General features: G+C 37.7%; 1 protein-coding gene across 4 annotated transcripts in view; it reads right to left on the reverse strand.

The window, feature by feature from the left end:
* PSPC1 (paraspeckle component 1) overlaps window positions 1–17879 on the reverse strand; it is a 105204-nt gene that overhangs the window by 70875 nt on the left and 16450 nt on the right. For all 4 annotated transcript variants that reach the window (XR_007461039.1, XM_049646695.1, XM_049646694.1 and 1 more), the window contains exons 3-4: window positions 12748–12843; window positions 8256–8452 (exon numbers count right to left, since the gene is read on the reverse strand). Coding sequence is in view for 3 of the 4 variants with exons in the window: in XM_049646695.1 (XP_049502652.1) it covers window positions 8256–8452; window positions 12748–12843 (293 nt within the window). In the remaining variant the exon portion in view is untranslated. The remainder of the gene's footprint in view (window positions 1–8255; window positions 8453–12747; window positions 12844–17879) is intronic.

Genomic DNA, 17879 nt, shown 5'->3' on the forward strand with positions numbered 1-17879 from the left:
TCGAACGTGAACATAAATTATCTTGATTAAATGTTCCTTAACAAATCACTATTATTAAGAACATAACAGGGGTGCCTGGGTGGCTACATCAGTTATGTGTCCAACTCGGTTTCAGCTCAGGTCATGATCTCACGGTTTATGAGTGCAAGCCCCACATCAGGCTTTGTGCTGACTGTGCAGAGCTTGCTCGGGATTCTCTCTCCCTCTCTCCCTGCCCCTCCTGCATGTGTCTCTCTCAAAATAAATATGTAAACTTAAAAAGAAGAGAACATACCAAAATACTAACAGTCACAGTTAACATTCTATGAGTCAGTTACCCTAATATCATAACCATGACAAAGTAGGCATCATTAACCTTAACAAGATAATTATCCTTCCCATTTTTACAGACTGAAAACAGATCGAATTATGTATTAATTATGTCAATAAAAAAAGATTTGGACAGACAGGCCTGGCTGGCTCAGTCAGAAGATCATGCAACTCTTGATCTCGGGGTCATGAGTTCGAACCCCACGTGGGGTACACTGATTACTTAAAGAAAACTTAAAAAAAAAAAAAAAAAACCATTCAGACTGATTATAAATGTACTGTAGTGACACAGGTAGTAGGGACCGGGTGATTCTGTCAACATGCCAGTTGACAGAACACTTGGCTATCTTAAAAAGTCACCAAACACTACTACAATGATTTTGAACATTCAGGCCATTAGTTGTCATCCTTAACTGCTCATCAGAACTACTTAAGTACCTTTTAACCACAAAATCTCTTGGGAGGTAGATATCAATATATATATATATTTTTTGAAGCTCCCTAGTTGACTCCACTGTACAACCACTGAGAACCATACAACTATCATATAATTACTTTACCTGGAGAAAGCTAGTAGACACCAAAAATACATATCTACCTCAATAAGCCAAAATGTGCACAGTGTCCTATTATCACTGATTATCCAAAAAAGTCTATTCAGTATATCGTATAATAATTTTAACATGAGTTTGTAGGCTAGCTTCTCTTAAATCATGGACAAATTACCAAATAAATGTAAAAATATGCATTTTCTTCCACGAAAAGGACTAAGACATTTGTTTTCCAACTAGATTTTCTCCTTTTAAGCTATGCCTGTTGAGAAAACTGCTTTACCCTCTCAGACAGTATTTCCTCATCTGCAACATTGGTAAAATAATTAGCTCAAAGAACCCAACACTAAAGTTCCTGAAATTTCACCAAAGCTTATATATTAAACACTGCCAGAGTAATATCCTTCTGGGGAAAAAAATTACAAAAAAAATAGCTAGAGTGTTTTTTCCTTTGATCCAGTAAATCACAGTAACAGGTATTTTCTTAAAAAAATATCCTGGGGCACATGGATGCCCAATGTCCAACTCTTTATTCTGGCTCAGGTCATGATATCACAATCATGAGACTGAGCCCTACATCAGGCTCCATGCTGACAGCTTGGAGCTGCTTGAGATTCTCTCTCTCTCCCTTCCTCTCTGTCACTCCCCTGCTCATGCTTCTCTATTAAAATAAATCAACATTTAAAAAAATAGGAATCCAAAGGCATCCATACACATAAAGACATCAGATGTAACACTACGTTTTTTTTTTTTTTTTAATGTTTCTATTCATTTTTGAGAGAGAGAGAGAGAGAGAAAGAGAGAGAGAGAGCGCACGCGCGGGGTAGAAGGAGAGGGAGACAGAGGATCTGAAGTGGACTCTGCACTGACAGCAAAGAGCCAGATGTAGGGCCCAAACTCATGAGCCATGAGATCATGACCTAAACTGAAGAAGGAGGCTTAACCGACTGAGCCACCCAGGCGCCCCTGGAGCACTACTGATTACTAGACCAAATAACATTTGAAAATCCTTGCCTAATTTAATGATAAATAACATAAAATTACACCTATAATTTTAATATATCAAATACATGGGAATATAAGGAACTAAAGGAGAATACAGACAAATTTAAAATTTGATTTACTAGACTGTAGAAGTGTTTCTCAACTTAATATCCTTCATGAAAACTGAATGTATACTCTCTGATCTAACAAGTCTATTTTCTAGAAATACAAGCATTGAATCTACAGATTGTAAGGGCATATTTAGCCCCAAGGAAAAGCTGAAACACTGTATTGCACAACAAGATGCATCCTGAATACAAGATAGACCAGACAGAAAGCAGTAATAAGGTATAGTAAAATGTTAGTAACAGAATCTAAGTAGCGAACACCTTAAAATTCCTTCAACTCTATGTTCAAATTTTCTCGCAAAAAAAAATAAAAAATAAAAAAAATAAAAAATAAATGGGGGGCGGGGGGGAACATATCCTAAATAAGCTACTGAACTTTACTTAAGAAGAAAGAATCAAGATGGAGTCACTTACGACAAGATGGGAAAAAACTCAGGCTTACCTCAGACTTCCCCACAGAAACATTCAGTGCTAGAAGACAATGAAACATACTATCAAGTACTTAAGAAAGGAAGACAGAAAAAGATCCATGAATTCGAAGCACCAGTTTAAAATGTTAAGGATCACAGAGTATTTTAGAACATGCAAGAACTCAAGGAATGTTGTTTCTATGAACCCTTCTTAAATCATGAGGATAAACATCAAATGATGAAAAGACAAGTCATGACTCCTCTATTTAATAGGGTTAAGATTAAAACACATGAACATTATCAAATTAAAGAACATTAACTTGAAATGAAAACACAGTATTGAAGAGATATGTGCACTTTGATGTGCACTGCAGCATTATGCACAAAAACAAATATACGGAAACAACCTAACTTATCTATCAATGAAAGAATGGATAAAGATGTGGTGTATACACACAACATACATCTATCTACACACCCTCATACACACAATATACATACACACACACAATGGAATATTATTTCAGCCACAAGAAAATGAAACCCTACATTTCCAAGAACACAGATGGACCTTGAGGGCATTAAGCTCGGTAAAGTATGTCAAATAAAGACAAATGCTGCATGGTAGCATGGTAAAACTTACATGTGGAATCTAAAAAAAAAATAAATTAATTAAAAAAATCAAACTCTTAGAAACAAACATTAGAAAAGTGGCTTTCAAGGGGCTGGAAAGTAGAGTAACCAGGGAGAGTCTGGTAAAAGGATAAAAACGTTCTGCCCTTAAGAATAATAAAGCCTGAGGATTTAATGTGTAACATAGTGGCTATGTTTTAAATAATTACTGTGTACCTGAAAACTACTAAGAGTAAAACTTGAATGTTCTAAAACACCAGAAAAATAAACAAAATCAGCCTTTATACTGAAAAAGAAAAAATTAAGTTAAATAAATCCAAACAAATCAGATGCAAAATAAATAAAAGTTGAGAGGAAAAGAGAATGAAAGAGGAATAAAATATGCCTATTCCCTTGGTTTTCTTTCCTTCAGTTATCAGGAACCAAAAGATATTTATAAAGGCAATATACTTCTACTACTTGATTTACCAGTTTGATAGCACATATAAAGAATGAAAATATAATCATAAAAAACCAGTGGTGGAAGAGGAGAGAGTAATAACAAAATGCGCGCAGAGTTAAATTTCATCTGTTCAAAGTTTATAACTCTAGGAACAAAGATAACACAAAAATAACCATAAAGAAAATTCAGAAACTGCTCCTATGCTGATGATCATAAACAAATGGAGAAGGAAAAAAAAAAAACCTGTAGTAAGTATAATGGGATTTGGATCTAGAAAACATTAAATAAACACCAGTAAAGTACCAAAGTACAACTATTAAAACGTATCAGTGTATCCAAGAAGAATTAAGATTCACAAAACTGGGGCGCTTCCGTGGCTCAGTTGGTTAAGCATCCAACTTTGGCTCAGGTCATGATCTCATGTCTCTTGAGTTTGAGCCCCGTGTTGGGCTCTGTGCTGACAGCTCAGAGCCTGGAGCCTCCTTTGGATTCTGTGTCTCCCTCTCTCTCTGCCCCTCCCCCACTTGCACACAAGCTCGCTCTCTCTCACTCTCTCTCTCTCTCTCTCAAAAATAAATGAACATTAAAAAAAAAAGTCACAAAACTTTGCTAAGGTATATATACATAAACATTCACTGAGGCACTGCTTTTACCAACAACCTGGAAAGAGAACTACAGACAAATCAACAGAGGATGAGCTAAACTAATTATACCCACTTAATAGAATATGATGCAGCCATTTAAAAACTGAGACGGGGATACCTGGGTGGCTCAGATGGTTAAGGATCCAACTCTGTATTTTGACTCAGGTCATGAGCTCATGGTTCAGGAGATCAAGCCCCACATCGGGCTCTGCACTAACAGCTCTGAGCCTGCGTGGGATTCTCTCTCCCTCTCTCTGCCCCTCCCCCACTCATGCACAAGCATGCTTTCTCTCTCTCAAAATAAACTGAAAAATAATTTTTCTAATAAATTAAAAACAAAAAACCAAGATCTGGAAGTATGTACTACTGTAGAAAGTAAAATAACAAGGTACAGAGAAAGATAAATAGAAGACTCTTTGGTTATAAATAAATACACATACATATCTACTGACATATTCAAGTTTTCTTTTCATTAAGGGATATACAAAAGAAACTTAAAATATAGAAAAAACCTGTGATTCCTACAAGAAAGCAGAAGGGGGACAGGGGAGAAGACACATTTTCTGTACTAACTGGGTTTTCTATTTCCATGAAAGGTCAACCAGAGAGCCCTGTTTCTGTTTCTACACAGCCACAGAACACAGATTACCTAAAATCTCTCCACCACCCCAATACACCCTTGCAAATGCTGTATGAAATATAAAATTATATAATAAAAGAAAACTATAAATTAAAAACAGTTTTGACTAACAATGAAACAAACTAACACTGAAACAAATTACCGGCAGATATCTGCTGAAATAAATGTAAGATGTACTTCAGCAAAAGTAAAACCAGGAGAAATATAAACTAATCAATGTGCTTTTCTAATATTATAAACCAAAAATACTGTTAACAGGGGTTATAAAGAAACATACAAAAAACAATGAAAAAACAAAAGCTCAGGGAAATAACTGCAAAATTACTGTGCTTCAGAACTCAAACTGGAGGTGCCAGGGTGGCTCAGTTGGTTAAGCGTCCAACTGCAGCTCAGGTCATGATTTCACAGTCGAGTTCGAGCCCAGAGTTGGGCTCTGTGCTGACAGCTGAGCCTGAAGCCTGCTTTCAGATTCTGTGTCTCCTCCCCCTCTCTCTGCCCCTCCTCTGCTCATGTTCTGTCTCCCTCTCTCTCTAAAAAATAAACAAATAAATACATACATACAATGTCCTTAGAGATGAGGCAAATCTTCTAAAAGCTCAGAAGAGCTTTATGAGGCCTAAAGAAATATTGCTCTTTGTCAACACTATATCCTCAAATACCTCAGTGTCTTCTTCAACTGACATAAGTATGTGCTGAAGAAATGGCTGTTATAATACCATTTATCATCAGCAGCAACAAATAGCTTATAGTAGTATAAATGCTTCCATATTTAATCAGTTATGTGCTAAGATTATGGCATGACTGTAGACAGTGGCAAAGTGCCCAGCAGGCTCTGAGCAGAAAACAATTCATATTAGAGAGAAGTACTAGAGCAATCATGGAGCCCAAGAAACTAAATTTTTTAAAATCCCCCAGTTGATTCTCATGTGTAACCAAATTTTAAAACCATAAAACCACCAGACTAGATAAAACTGAAGGCCTCTCTTCCAGCTCTAAGCAGCAAATGATTCTGAAACCTCATCACATAAAACAATTTCAAATTTTCTGCTACATAAGAGACTTAATCTTTAAACATAGTACATGATAATAAATGAGTTCAATTTTCTGAAGAGTAAACTTACAGAACTGCTAAGTTTAGAATCCAAATGAAACCAGAAACGTCTGACTAGTTTCTATAGTTGTTGAGCTGGATTGTTTTTTAACTTATTTAATTAGCATCAGCACAGTTAGTGACTTCATACATGTTCAATAAACTTTTACTGAACAGAAAAAACAAACACTGGACTTAGTAATCGAAACTCTACCAAAAGGATTTAAAAAGATGAATGATGATCACATTTTCACCTTTTAAAGAAATACCAGCTCTAGTATAAAAAATACTTTAGAGGAGACAAAGATTAAATAACAGTCCAATAAGAAGGCAGAAATCTAGGTAGATATCTATAGTGCCTTGATCTCTGGAGGTAGTCAAAGAAGGTAAATGTTTACTAAATGCTTACTTTAAAAAACAAAAACAAACAAATTAAAGGCAAAATAGAAAGCAATCAGAGGTTTATTTTTAACAAATATAAAACTATGGGGCACACTGGTGTCTCAGTGTCCAATTTCAGCTCAGATCCTGATTTCACCGTTTGTGAGTTCAAGCCCTCTGCTGTCAGCACAGAGCCTACTTCTGGGATCCTAGGGATCCTCTGTCTCCCTCTCTCTCTCTGCCTCTCCCCCACACTCGCGTGTGCACGCACACACTCTCTCTCTCAAAAATAAACATTAAAAAAAAAATACAAAATTATTACAGATAGTTGAAAAAATGAGTGACAGGAATTACCAGAAGAATTTATTTGGAGAATTAAAGAAGGGGAAAGATAAACAGTAAAGATAGGCATAAAAAGAAACCTAGCAAGCGGAGAGGAAAGAAGTGGGCTTCTACATATATTCAAGCAGCCTGTCTTATGGTTAGGTATTCGACCAGTAACTATGAGAATAAACTATCACCCATTATGATTGTTCCTAAAAATTCAGTCAGCTCTAGGGGCGCCTGGGTGGCTCAGTCGGTTAAGCGGCCGACTTTGGCTCAGGTCATGATCTCGCGGTCAGTGAGTTCAAGCCCCGCATCGGGCTCTGTGCTGACAGCTCAGAGCCTGGAGCCTGTTTCAGATTCTGTGTCTCCCTCTCTCTGACCCTCCCCTGTTCATGCTCTGTCTCTCTCTGTCTCAAAAATAAATAAACGTTAAAAAAAAAAAAATTAAAAAAAAAAAAAATTCAGTCAGCTCTAGGGGCACCTGGATGGCTCAACCCAGCTCTTGATCTCGGCTCAGGTCATAATCTCACGGTTTGTGAGATCGAGCTCCAAGTTGGGCTCTGCACTGACAGAACAGAGCCTGCTTGGGATTCTCTTTCCTGTGTCTCTGCCTCTACCCCGCTCATGATTTCTCACTCTCAAAATAAATTTAAAAATAAAAGTACAAGTTTTTGTTCTAGGGGAGCATCATTGGCTCAGTTGGTTAAGCATCCAACGACTCTGGATTTTGGCTCAGGTCACAATCTCACAGTTCATGGGATTGAGCCCTACATCGGGCTCTGCACTAACAGCATGGAGCTTGCGTGGGATTCTCTCTTTCTGCCCCTCCACTGCTCATGCACATGTGTGAATGCTCTCCCTTTCTCTCTCAAAATAAATACACTTTTTTTCTTTTACATTTATTTTTGAGAGACAGAGTGAGACAGAGCACAAGCGGGGAGGGGCAGAGAGAGAAAGAGACACAGAATCTGAAGCAGAATCCAGGCTCTGAGCAAGCATTCAGCACAGAGCCCAAAGCAGGGCTCGAACCCATGAATCATGAGATCGTGACCTGAGCCGCAGTTGGTCACTTAACCGACTAAGCCACCCAGGCGCCCCAATAAACTTTTTTTTTTTTAATTTTTATTGGTACTCCACTTAGTTAACATATAGTGCTATATTAGTGTCAGGTGTACAACATTTGGTATGTGACTTTTGCCAAATCTACATACCAAGAATTACCCACTGTGCTTCTCTTTTTGCCAGCAGAGTCATCTATCTTCTACTGGCAAAATTTAACCACTTTAATAACATCCAAGAATACTACTTATGTAGGCAAAACTTATTTTAGTAAGTTCTGTGGTTTGGTTTTAATTTTTTAACGTTTATTTATTTTTGAGACAGAGAGAGGCAGAGCATGAACAGGGGAGGGGCAGAGAGACAGGGAGACAAAGAATCCGAAACAGGCTCCAGGCTCCGAGCTGTCAGCACAGAGCCCGACATGGGGCTCGAACTCATGGACCGTGAGATCATGACCTGAGCCGAAGTGAGACGCTTAACCAACTGAGCCACCCAGGCGCCCGTTTTTTTTTTTAAGGAAGTTCTCTTAGAAAAAGGAGATTTTTGTTTCCGATACAGTGAGTTCCAACTACCTTCTAACTCATAAACAGCAACTTAAATAGTATGTGCCTTAAGAAAAAAAAAATCATACTATATCTATATGAAACCCATTTTTACCTTGCCTCATTAGCATTAATTGGTGTTCATGCCTAGCTGCTTCCATTTCTGCTTCCAGTTTCTCTTTGGCTTCTCTGATGTTTCTATCAACCTGCTCACGCTGCTGCTTTTCCATTTCGTCAAGAGCCTTCCATCGAGATGCATACTCAAATTCAAATGTCCCAGGTTGAGCAAAACGTGGTGGCTGTTCTCTTTCCCTAAGAGTTTACATTTGAAAACATACAGAAATCTATGTTTAACAGGCAAAAAAAACAACAAATAAGAACAACAAGAACTACCATTTAGCAAGCAGTTACAATGTTCATGGCACTGTACTGGGCAAGTACGCTACATGAATTACCTCATGACAATATGGTAATTCATGTTTTAACAACCCTGAGTTTAAGAAACTGCCCAAGGATGCCCAACTAGTAAGCATAGAACCAAGATTCAAAACTAAGCAATCTGATACTACCTACAAGCTGCACTCCCCTAATTATCATCTTCAATAAGGCTTTCTGGTTTTCCCTCAACAATTTTATATAAGGCAACATGCAACACAGGAATCAAACATGCCCTAAATAAATTGTCTAGAATCAAAGTTGTTCTCTAAAAGTAACTTTTAGGGGTGCCTGGGTGGCTCAGTCAGTTGAGCGTCTGACTTCAGCTCAGGTCATGGTCTCACAGTTCATGAGTTCGAGCCCCACATCAGGCTCTGTGCTGACAGCTCAGAGCCTGAAGCCTGCTTCAGATTCTGTACCTCTCTCTTTTCCCCCCTTTCCCCGCTCATGCTCTGCCTGTCTTTCAAAAATAAGTAAATGTTAAAAAAAAAATTTTTTTTAAGTAACTTTTAGGCATAGTAATAAAAGCGAATAGTTTATTGAGTGTTATGTGCTAGATTAATTGGCTACACCAAAAAATAAAGGCCTAAACTTATTACAATTGTAGTTATTTAATACTTGTTTTTCCTTGTTAGACTATGAACTCAATGAGGATGTGAAATGTCTGTTAAATGCTATACCTCAAATACCTAGCACGTTATCTGGCACACTGTATATATTTAGTATTTATTTCTTGAATGAATGCATAAAAGATGAGCAAATGACAAAAATAATTTAAAAAAAAAAGAATGACCTATGAATGTACCTGAAATTCAAAGAATTTTTTCAATTATTCTTGCCTATAATAGCTTCTATTAAAAAACATTGGTAAGGTGCCTGGGTTGCATAGTCAATGGAGTGTCCAACTCTTGATTTTGGCTCAGGTCACAATCTCATGGTTCTGCACTGTTAGTGCACAGCCTGCTTGGGATTCTCTCTCTCTCCATCCCTCCCTGTTCATGTGCACTCTCTCAAAATAGATAAACTTTTGAAAATAAATAAATAAAATTTAAAACATTGGTAAGAACATAATCCGTACCCCACCAATAAAGTATAGATGTCTCAACGACAAAAAATATACATTTCCTGCAATCCTAAATTTTAACTTTCATTTTAGGGTGGGGAGGGAAAGATGGGTAGGTAAGACATATTTGGGAGATAAAGGGGGAGGTCGTCAGAGGTAAAGATGTAGTCACAAGAAACAGCTTCAAATATTTTTAGAGGCACATAAAATAAAACAAAGTTAACTATGATCTAGGTATTCTATACCTAAAAAATACTTTTTCTTTTTTAAACATGGACTGGGAAAGGGGAAAATTGGGGGAATCAACCATGCACTAATTTTTCTGAAAGAATTATTTATTATTCAGTAGTTCCTAGGTCACACTTGGACTATAATTGTAAATATTAAAAAATCTTAATTTTCTCCAGGGAAACACTACTGAAACAATATGGATTTGGGGAGTTAAACTAAATTTGAATCATGGCTCTTATGCTGTGAACATTCCCTTCTAAGTACAACTCTTTAGTAGTAAAACTGGAAATATAATGAGATCTTGTAAGGTTTGCTGGGTTAATTAAACCATTATATAAGCAAATTTTCCTATATGCATATAAACTCCACTTTTTGTAACACCCTTACAATTCCAGTTCTCTAAACCCTGAATCCAGAAAGTATGCTCTAGTTCAAATTTGTAATGGTAAACTATAACCAGAAAAAAAAGTCAAGCATCTAGGAAATCAGTCTTTGGAAAAAAAACATATGAGAAATCAAATGGGTTCTGAATTATAACTGATCCTTCTCTCCTAAAATACGTTCTTTCCTTGCTTCAAGGACACACTGCTGGCTGATCCCCCTACACCAATGACTGTTCCCACTCCTGTCTTTGCTAATTCCTTCTGATATTCCAAACCTCTATATATTGGAGTATTCCAGGGCTCAATCCTTTGACACAGTTTTCTATCACACGTGGTAACTGCAGCCCAGAGAGCTCATCTAAATTCCAGATGCAAATCCAACTACTAACTTGACATCTCCACTTGGGTGTTCAAAACCATTTCAAACCTAACATGTCCAAAACAAAGTTCCTGAACTTCCTCCCCCCAAACTGCTCCTCCTACAGGATTCTACAGATCAATCATTAGCAATTTCCTTATTTCCAGTTACTTCAGCCAAAAACCATGTAATCATGCTTTTTAACTCTTTTTCTCCCACATCCATCAGCAAATTCCAAAGTCTATTTTCAAACTATATCTATCCAGAATCTGACCACTTTTCACCATCACCACTGTGAGCTCCTAACTCATTTATCTGCCCAATTCCACCCTTGGCAATCTATTCTTAAATCAATCGGTAGCCAAAAAGCTTCTGTTAAATTTAGGTTTAAGTCACTACTCTGCTCATTCCTTTCTCATACAATACAAAAAGCCCAATCAGCTCAGTACCCAGCAAGACACAACAATCTGCACTCCTCCCCAGGTTTTATCTCTACCTCATCTCTCCCTCCTTACTCACTATGCTCCAACTAAATGGGCCTCTCTACTGTTCCTAGAATCTCTCCAGAGTCTTCCTTCTTGGACTTTATAGTTAACTATTTCCTGTGCTGAGATCACTATTCTCTATTCCATCCAGGTCTAATACCTACATAGCTAGCTTCCTCCCCACCCCTTCAAGCTGTTAGTTAATCAAACGTCACCCTCTCAGGTAGGCTCCCCAACCACCTATACAAAGAGCCACACCACTCTGCTCACAGCATCCACTTTCCCCTGTCTTCCTGCCGTATTTGTTCTACTAACTTTACTGTTTACCTTCCTTACCGCCCCAACACAGCCTGAATTTCTGGCCTATTTTGTTCACTGAAACATCTCCTGTACCAGGCATGTAATAAGCACTCATATTTCTCATTTAAATCAACCATAAAGAAAAACATTCAACTGCCCTATAATCAAAGAACACTAATTAAAGTAACATGAATAGGGGCGCCTGGGTGGCGCAGTCGGTTAAGCGTCCGACTTCAGCCAGGTCACGATCTCGCGGTCCGTGAGTTCGAGCCCCGCGTCAGGCTCTGGGCTGATGGCTCGGAGCCTGGAGCCTGTTTCCGATTCTGTTTCCCTCTCTCTCTGCCCCTCCCCCGTTCATGCTCTGTCTCTCTCTGTCCCAAAAATAAATTAAAAACGTTGAAAAAAAAAAAAAATTTAAAGTAACATGAATAAAATACCATTTTGAACATCAGCTATCAAATCCTAAAATCATAACATCCATTTTTTGTCATGATAAAGAAAAACACCTTTATACATACCAAAGAGTATAAATTGGTATGTTATTTCTGGAAAACCATTTGCCAGTATTAATTTTAAATATGCATACCCTTTGATCTAAGCTTTTAGACCATACATATACCTATACACCATATGTTAACCTTTAATACAGGTTTTGTAATTTTTGATTCCTTATTTCTTGTGTGACTCCACCACAAGAAATGTCAGCACCAGGAGGGCAGAAACAGTTCAGAGTTGCACTGACTGCACCTAGAATAGTGTCTAGCACAAAAGCACTCCATTATTTGCTGAATTCATGCATGCTCGTGTTTTATCTACCATAATGAACAAGTGATTGGTTAAAAATAATAAAATATATTCATACAGGCAACTTATGTAAAAGTATTTCTAACATATCGAGCAAAAAGCAACTAGTACAAGAATAATACACATTTTGAAAACTGGCTATTTTTCTTTTTTACCACTAGGAGTGCTTATCTTGTGCCACATTATCTAACTAAGATCTCCCCTGCTTTACCCCCACCAAAAGTCTCCCTTTAACCTGTAATGTAACTAAAGCATACTAATTTAAAAAATATTTTCATGGTATCTAAATTATATTGTGTCTCTGTCATAATTACTGATAGTATCCATCTAGCTACCTACTCCGGTCCCAGTTATAAAAGCAGACTTTCCTAAGTTAATGTTCTGTCCATTATATACAAGAAGAGCATTCCATGTAGACCAGGCCACTCTATTAACCAGATTATATGACTGAACAGAAAACCTTATAATCCAACAATACTTGATAATAAATGTCATGTAACATCCTTGAAAGCACATATCTAAAAATATCTTTATTAGTAAAATCTTACTTATGATATTGTTGAGTTTTCTGCATTAGCTTCTCTGGCAAGCCATCTTCATCATCAAACTGCTCCATAGGCTCCACAATGACTGGACGAGGGGTCCTGGATAGGTAAAAAGCGTAAGAATTAATACAATGTCTAGAATTAACATCCTCCTAGAAATTCTTTATACTAATTCCAAGATACATGCGGCCCCTGGGTGGCTCAGTCAGTTGAGCGACCGACTTCAGCTCAAGTCATGATCTCACAGCTCATGAGTTTATGTCCCACGACAGCTCAGAGCCTGGAGCCTGCATCAGATTCTGTGTCTCCCGCTCTGCCCTTCCCCTGTTCATTCTCTCTCAAAAGTCATAAACAAACATTAAAAAATAATAATAATTCCAAGATACATACTTGGGAAATTTCTTGAGAAAAATGTCTCAGAAGTTACCATATATACTCTATTTTTTTTTTTTTTTTTAATATTTATGAGAGAGAGAGAAAGACACAGAGCACAAGCAGGGGAGAGGCAGAAAGAGAGAATCCGAAGCAGGCTCCAGGCTCTGCGCTATCAGCACAAAGCCCAACACGGGGCTCGAACTCACAAACCGCGAGAGCAGGACCTGAGCCAAGGTGCTCCCACCCCCCCCATATACTCTTAAAATTAGTCAATAAACATTTGCTGCACCAGATACAAATGAACGTTAAAGTCAAACAAAAATGAACGCTTGTTTTTAGAGCACTGCCTATTCAAAATGACAGAGGAGTAAATCAACAACTGTGAACCTACATAACCACTGTAATTTTTACACAGCACGATGGAAAAGAATGAGCACCTGATTCATATTTTATGTATGTGGAATTATTATCCCCATATCCCACCATCCCAAACTCCCATATCCAACCACCTTCCAGCCTCCCTGCATCTAACCAGTCTTGTTCAGAAAAGTCTTTCTAAAACCTAAAATGACATCTAAAACACACTGGCCAAGCAGCCAAGCAAAAAGAGGAGAGAGCCAGAAGACACAACACATTCAAGGTAGAGGTTGGGGGAAAGAAGAGACAAGAGTGGATGATCAAAGATATGACTTGTAAACCCTCCTTCTTTACTACTTTCCTAAGTAAAACAAAAGGATGGGAAAGTTCACTGAGGAAGACAAAACAGGGAAAGGAAATAGAATGGATGATATGCTGACACCAAAATTTTCCTTGCTATTAACTTTGTAAGGATTTTATAGCCAAGAGCAAGATTTAAAAACTATACCACCAAAAGTACCCATGTGTGTTTGGTACAAACATTTTCTTGTAGCTTTGACTGGACTCATTTCTAAAATGATCCAACAGTATTTTTACCATTTTTTCCAAATTAGCAAATACCAGGACTGATTTGTTTTCAATGATAACTGAATGCACTGGATTCATTTTTGTGAAAGTGGATTTGATGGCCTGTCCAAGGAATGGATTACAGATCATCAGCTGGCTGAGAAGCACCCTAAGGATTTATAGATCCTGTCAAACTGTTGGTGATGACATCATCATTGGCACACCTGAAATGTTGTCACTGCTACCATCACAGTCCCCTACATGTCATCTCTAATAATACCTCTGGAGGGCCTGGCTGCCTAATCCAGTAGAGAAGAGGCTTTGGTTCTTCCTGCTCCTGCCTCCCAATTATCACACTCAAAATATAGCATATTCATTTGACAGGATTGAACCATCATCTGTACATGAAAATCCACATCAATCTTTCTTATGATCAGTGCCTTCTACTGATAACAGAGCACCTCCTCTGGTACTTGCAGATGTTTTTGTTGATTATGTTCACCTTTTGGAACTATGTAGGCCTAACCACAAATAAAAAATCTTTGCCTAAGTCTAAAAAAAAAAAGAAAGAAAGAAATTTTGTTCCTATCAGTCTCTTACCATGTAAGTAACAGTAAAATCTATACTGCCTTCAGAAAAAAACAAATCACTTAACTTTTGCAGCTTTAACATAAGAACTAAGAAGTAAAAGGGCTTTCTGGATTCTAAAAGCTTCCCTTTACAAATAAAGATCCTGAGAGTAACAAAGACTTCAAATTCTAAACTGTTATTAAAAACGATTATTAAAAATGATTCCTGGGGAGCACCAAGCTGGCTCAGTTGGTGGAGCATGCAACTCTGGTTCCAGGTTGTGAGTTTTGAGCCCTACACTGGGTGTAGAGATTACTTAAAATCTTTATTTAAAAAAATTATTCCGGGACTAATGAAGACATTTTAGACAGAATAAGAAATAGAAGCAAGCGCGGAATACCTTGGGGTGACAATGAGATTATAAAAACCGCAGATAAATTAAGTGGGAACCCAAAAGAAAAGAGCCTTACAGGCCTCAATTTTAAGGGTGAGACCTCATATCTAACGTCTAAAAGCAGAAGTGTAATAAAGAACGAGTGGGGGGCCTGGGTGACTCAGTTAGTTAAGCGTCCAACTTCAGCTCAGGTCACGATCTCGCGGTTCGTGAGTTCGAGCCACATGTCGGGCTCTGTGCTGACCACTCAAGAGCCTGGAGCCTGCTTCAGAATCTGTGTCTCCCCTCTCTCTGCCCCTCCCCTGCTCACACTCTGTCTCCCTCTCTGTCTCTAACAAACAAATAAATAAAATGAGTAAATACAGGGGCACCTAGGTGGCTGTTTGTTAAATGTCTGACTTAATCTCAGCCCAGGTCTTGACTTCAGGGTTGTGGGTTCAAGTCCCACACTGGCCTCCACGCTGAAGCTACTTTAAAAAAAAAAAAAAAAAAAGAATGAGTAAATACAGCCTCATAGATCATATGCAAGCCAACGAGGTATGAGAAAGCAGCTTAGAGTTCCTGAGCCCCTGGGAGGATGTGTTACTTCTAAGAGGACCCAAAGAGGCCCAGGGACAAATGAACAAAATGCACTATATGGATCGCTTACCCACTGGAAGCCACTGCAGGACCACACACACCAGAAAAATAATGCGGCCGGGTAAGACTACATCTGAGCAAGGCCAACAAAGAAAGCAACTCACACTCCCCCTATTTCAATACCAGAAGGCCTCTACCATCCAAAAGAAAAATCAGAAAAGGAGACTCAAGAAGGAAAACGTACTAAGCAAATCATCACGCTCAGAACATGACAGAATTACTCAGAAATGACAAAATTAATTTTATGAAGTCAAGGAAATGATGAACAAAATTAGAGAATATAATGACATCTCTACTATACTCCGAAATAATGCTGAATTTGTAACAAAAATTTTTCAATTTTCAACATACAAATATGGGCCACCAGACACAAGACATCAGAGTGAATACAGCTCTCTGAGACAGAACTTAACCAATACATACAAATGTTATATATTTATACCTACACCTAGGATTCCATTTCTAAAGAGATACATGAATAAGTGAGCAAAGATCAGTCAGTCACAACCACGTTCATCACATTACATAAAACAAAAAGACCATATGTAGTGTTCAAAAGACGTCCTTAAGAGACTCTTACTTTTGTTCATTGGGCTGTATGTTAAAATGTGAACATTTATGGTTTCACTGTATGCACCACTGCCTGTAAAAATTCCTTTTGTCCATTATCTCACACATCTTATTTATTTCACTTTGCTCTTTCTGTGTTAAAAAAAAAAAAAAAGGATTGTGTTGTTTTGTTTTTGAAAATATTTATTTTTGGGATAGAGACCACGAGTAGGGGAGGTGCAGATAGAGAAGGGGACACAGGATCCGAAGTAGGCTTGGCGCTGACAACTAAGAGCCCACTGCAAGGGTCGAACTCAAGGATGGGGAGATCATGACCTGGGCCAAAGTCAGACGCTCAACTGACTGAGTTACCCAGGCACCCCAAAAGTTTTTAAAACCTAACATAAGTTCTGTTTATAGGTATAATTACTAAATTTATTCTTTTTAGTAGTGTAGAAAAATATTTCATAGGTATAAAGACTAAAAGGAAACAAATCAGTGATCAACCATTAATGCTCAATCTGGAGGTTCTTATGTGTAGAGTTTCTTCTTCTCCTCACTCTGCTCTAAACTAATCCATCACTGGTTTAGCTATAATACTGATAATTGTCCAGAGTACGTTTTATAGAAGTCAGTGAGTCCTGTGAAATCCTACCATTTGGAAAGGACCTCTGATTATGTTTCATGAACATCTCTTCAGATTTTCCTTTCTGCTAGATACATATAATTTTACACAGAATAATTCACCTGTCCATGTTTTCTTCAGACATCCTTTATCATTCAACATAAAATGGCACCATTTCAGATGTATGCATGCACCATAATTTTTAACCATACTTATTGGTGGACATTCAAGGTTTCTATGTTTTCTGAAATGAAACAGAATGATTAACATAATTGTGACTGGGGCACCTGGGTGGCTCAGTCAGTCAAGCATCCTACTCCTGGTTTCAACTCAGGTCATGATTTCATGGTTTTGTGAGTTCGAGGCATCGGGCTCTGCGCTGGCAGTGCTTAGAATTCTCCCTTTCCCTCTCTCTGTCCCTCCCCCACTCACCCTGTCTCTGTCTCTCTCAAAATAAATAAACTTAGAAAAAATATATATTTGTGACTGATCTTTCCTCACTTGTTCAGGTATCTCTTTAGAAGCAGAATGGTGAGAACAAGGTATTATATATATTACTAAAAACATGATGACTTAAAAGATGACGCAACCTTTTGTGTATGCAATTAAAAAAAGGATTATGTAAGGACAATTTGGTTCACTACTAAATTCTTACACACATACAGCATTTTTGCAGGGTTTTGTCAATTTTAGTCTTTAATATAGCTGAGAATTGAAGAGTAATGATAAACAATTCTTAGGATGATAAAATAAGTTTTATGACAGAGGAAAAATAAAATCACTAGGACCTATATGATCTCAGATTACAAAATAACCCAATGGACCCATATGGTAAATTTTATGGGGAAAAAAAGTTTATTTAATATTCTTTTTGTTCTTCTGAAAACCTCTAATAAATAATAAAATATCAACCTTTATAAATACTTCTCAAAAACGAAAGTATAAAACTAAAACTGGACCCAAATGACACCAACGGTGTAAAAGTTATAGGTGCTTTTCTGGAAAGGTAAATAAATAGTAATTCATACTTCCACCATCAGCAGGTATGGCTAGATACCT

The sequence above is a fragment of the Panthera uncia genome (genome assembly GCF_023721935.1).
Source record: "Panthera uncia isolate 11264 chromosome A1 unlocalized genomic scaffold, Puncia_PCG_1.0 HiC_scaffold_16, whole genome shotgun sequence".
Classification (NCBI taxonomy): Eukaryota; Metazoa; Chordata; class Mammalia; order Carnivora; family Felidae; genus Panthera; species Panthera uncia.